This window comes from Penaeus japonicus, unplaced genomic scaffold, assembly GCF_977035675.1.
Source record: "Penaeus japonicus unplaced genomic scaffold, GWHDUDI00000001_assembly GWHDUDI00000023, whole genome shotgun sequence".
Taxonomy (NCBI): Eukaryota; Metazoa; Arthropoda; class Malacostraca; order Decapoda; family Penaeidae; genus Penaeus; species Penaeus japonicus.
The window spans coordinates 39852216-39854715 of NW_028234425.1; the positions used below are offsets into that span (position 1 = coordinate 39852216).

The 2500-nt window shown below is 42.5% G+C and overlaps 2 protein-coding genes across 7 annotated transcripts in view; both read right to left on the reverse strand.

Moving 5' to 3' along the window:
* The window catches only part of LOC122258339 (M13 family metallopeptidase neprilysin 3), a 221904-nt gene that overhangs the window by 142803 nt on the left and 76601 nt on the right, over window positions 1–2500 (reverse strand). The gene's annotated exons all lie outside the window — the stretch shown is intronic.
* The window catches only part of LOC122265008 (uncharacterized), a 16926-nt gene that overhangs the window by 4610 nt on the left and 9816 nt on the right, over window positions 1–2500 (reverse strand). The window contains exons 1-2 of one of the 6 annotated variants that reach the window (XM_086550452.1): window positions 1748–1858; window positions 1–127 (exon numbers count right to left, since the gene is read on the reverse strand). The exon at window positions 1–127 is cut by the window's left edge and continues 144 nt beyond it. The exons of 1 other annotated variant lie outside the window; for it this stretch is intronic. Coding sequence is in view for 1 of the 5 variants with exons in the window: in XM_086550451.1 (XP_086406577.1) it covers window positions 1748–1900 (153 nt within the window). In the remaining 4 variants the exon portion in view is untranslated. Of the gene's footprint in view, window positions 131–1729; window positions 1916–2500 lie in introns of those variants that run through there. 4 more of the 6 variants (XM_086550453.1, XM_086550451.1, XM_086550455.1 and 1 more) reach the window with 4 other exon arrangements.

A 2500-nucleotide genomic window follows, 5' to 3' on the forward strand; every position in this document is an offset into this window, starting at 1 on the left:
CTGCTGTTGCCACGCTCACAAGTAACAGAGCACTTTTGCACTTAAGATTCAATAACAACTGCTGTTTCTGAAGTCAGTAATGCGCCTTAGGCCTCTACATCTGGATACAGCTTGAGGCTAATTACACCTGTTTAAACATTTAAAACACTGAAATGTATGGATAATCTAGCTAAGGTATACCTTCAAATTCACTATGGTCGCTCGTGAGAGAGAAAGAGAGTGGAGAGAGAGAGAGAGGGGGGGGAGAGAGAGAGAGAGAGAGAGAGAGAGAGAGAGAGAGAGAGAGAGAGAGAGAGAGAGAGAGAGAGAGAGAGAGAGAGAGAGAGAGAGAGAGAGATTCTGTCAGAGAGTTCATTCAAGAGTTGAATCACTTTCGGCTGTAATTGTATGCCAGTGTACGTGTGCGCATCGGTGACTGAGTAAGTGAATGATTGGTTTAAGTCCGTTGACGTGTTTTCACGTATCAATGTTTGCACCAAGTATAAATATCGGGAGCACTGTTGCGCGTCATTTCGAAATATCAAATGCCGTTCAAGAAAGATGAGCGATATATTTACTTTTACATTTAGGGTGAATCAGTTTCCAGTAGCATCGGAAGTCATGTATTTATGGAAAGGTAGGTTCAGTTCAGCGAGATTTACGAAGGCGACATCAGCTATGTCAAGAAACAGCCGAAAGTTTAGCAAGGCACAAATGTAGCCGCTGCCTCAGCGCCGCCCACGCATAGTATAACGGTGGTGAGGTAAACAGGTTATCGAAAGGCTCACCAAGGTTCTGCGCATGCGAGCTTCAGGCCGGGCATCTTCTAGAACCTTTCCATTACCCTTGTGCCACGGTGAGATTTCTTTTTTATACTTTCTCTTGCGAAACAACTTTCCGATGTAGTAAGATAGATATAATTGTTATTAAAAATATTAAATTAAATCAAAACTTTTTTTCTTGAAAATATGCCTCCCACATTTCGCCTTCCCGGCGATTGGTTCGAGATGGCAGCAACGACACTCGCAGTCTGAAACTTTCTCTTGAGTTGGAGAAAACAAGAGAGGACAGAACATGGCTAGTGTACATTCAATGGCGACATTTTGGAAGTCCTGACTCATCTGCAAAATACGACTTTACGTTTCCTCTCGTTGAGTGGGTAATTCTGCCAGAGCTAAAAAGTCTTACTGGAGAGCGTCTCGAACCCACTCTTCTTGTGTCACGCCCTCCCCTATTAAAGCCCAATCTCGGTCGTTGACGTCGAAAGTTCACTTTCACTTCCCGCTGCCCAATCTCGGCCTTGTTCCTCGAACTTGTTCTAGAAGCCTGGGTGCCCTGCTGGCAAGGTGTTGGCACCGCGCCCCGGCAGCCCACCGGTCCGCCTGAGCTCGCCGCAACCAAGGCTCGACGGGTAGAGATCAAAAAGCAACTAGTTTTCTTCTGCCGCTCTAGAATTCTCTTCCAAAACAAGCGCTAGATTTTAAATAGCATTGCAAACATTTACCAAAACTTGTCGTAGGCTTTATGATAATCACGAGCTGTAAGGGAAACCTACTGGCCGTTACACATGTATCTTTGTGATTCTTTTCAAGAGGTGGTGCTGAGTATTTGCATTAGTAAAACGGCCTGTGTCCGCACCGAAAAAGCAGCCATATTTCGGTGCAGCGCACTTATTTCGATGGAAATAATTTGTACAAGATGCTCATTTGCTGCAGAGTCTTGTGTAGTTTGGCATCGATGATCAACTCACAGAACGTTATAAACATACACTCGCAAGCTTTGCGAAGGTAGTTCGTGGGGCACCGGAGGTCTGCTCACTTGCCCTCAGGTGAGAGTGAGGGGCTGGCACGGGCACTAGATCACGACTGACGGTATATTCCCAGGACGCTCCCTCCACCTTGCTGTGATGGCGCACACTCATTCTGGAGCATATAAGGCCGACTTAATATAGCCTTATAAGGGAGGATTAACACCATAGTTCTTCATATAGAGCACAAAAGTGCGTCTTTAAACATAAAGATGTTCTTTTGAGTAAGTCAGTCTCTGAAGAAACAAGCATTCTTAAGTTAACTCGACGTCATTGCTGTCGACGTAAGAGCACGACGCGATTGGCTGGCCGTTTCTACCCGTACATTGGCTACATCATAATACAAACATAGCCACATATGCGGCATCTCTATAGCATCCCAACCTTTGGTAATTATTTACTCATCAGACATCTAAATTTACAGTAACATTACAAGTCCGGCCAAAGAATATATCTTAAACCAAGGTCTAGATCGCAGCTTTCTTGCTGAAGAGATTTAAAAGGCATCGGTCCCTTATTCTACCTCGAAGCTTCGGAAACATTCGAGTAGCACGCCATTATATATATATATATATATATATATATATATATATATATATATATGTATATATATATGTATATATGTATATATGTATATATATATATATATATGTATATATATATATATATGTATATATGTATTTATATATATATGTTATATATGTATGTATATAT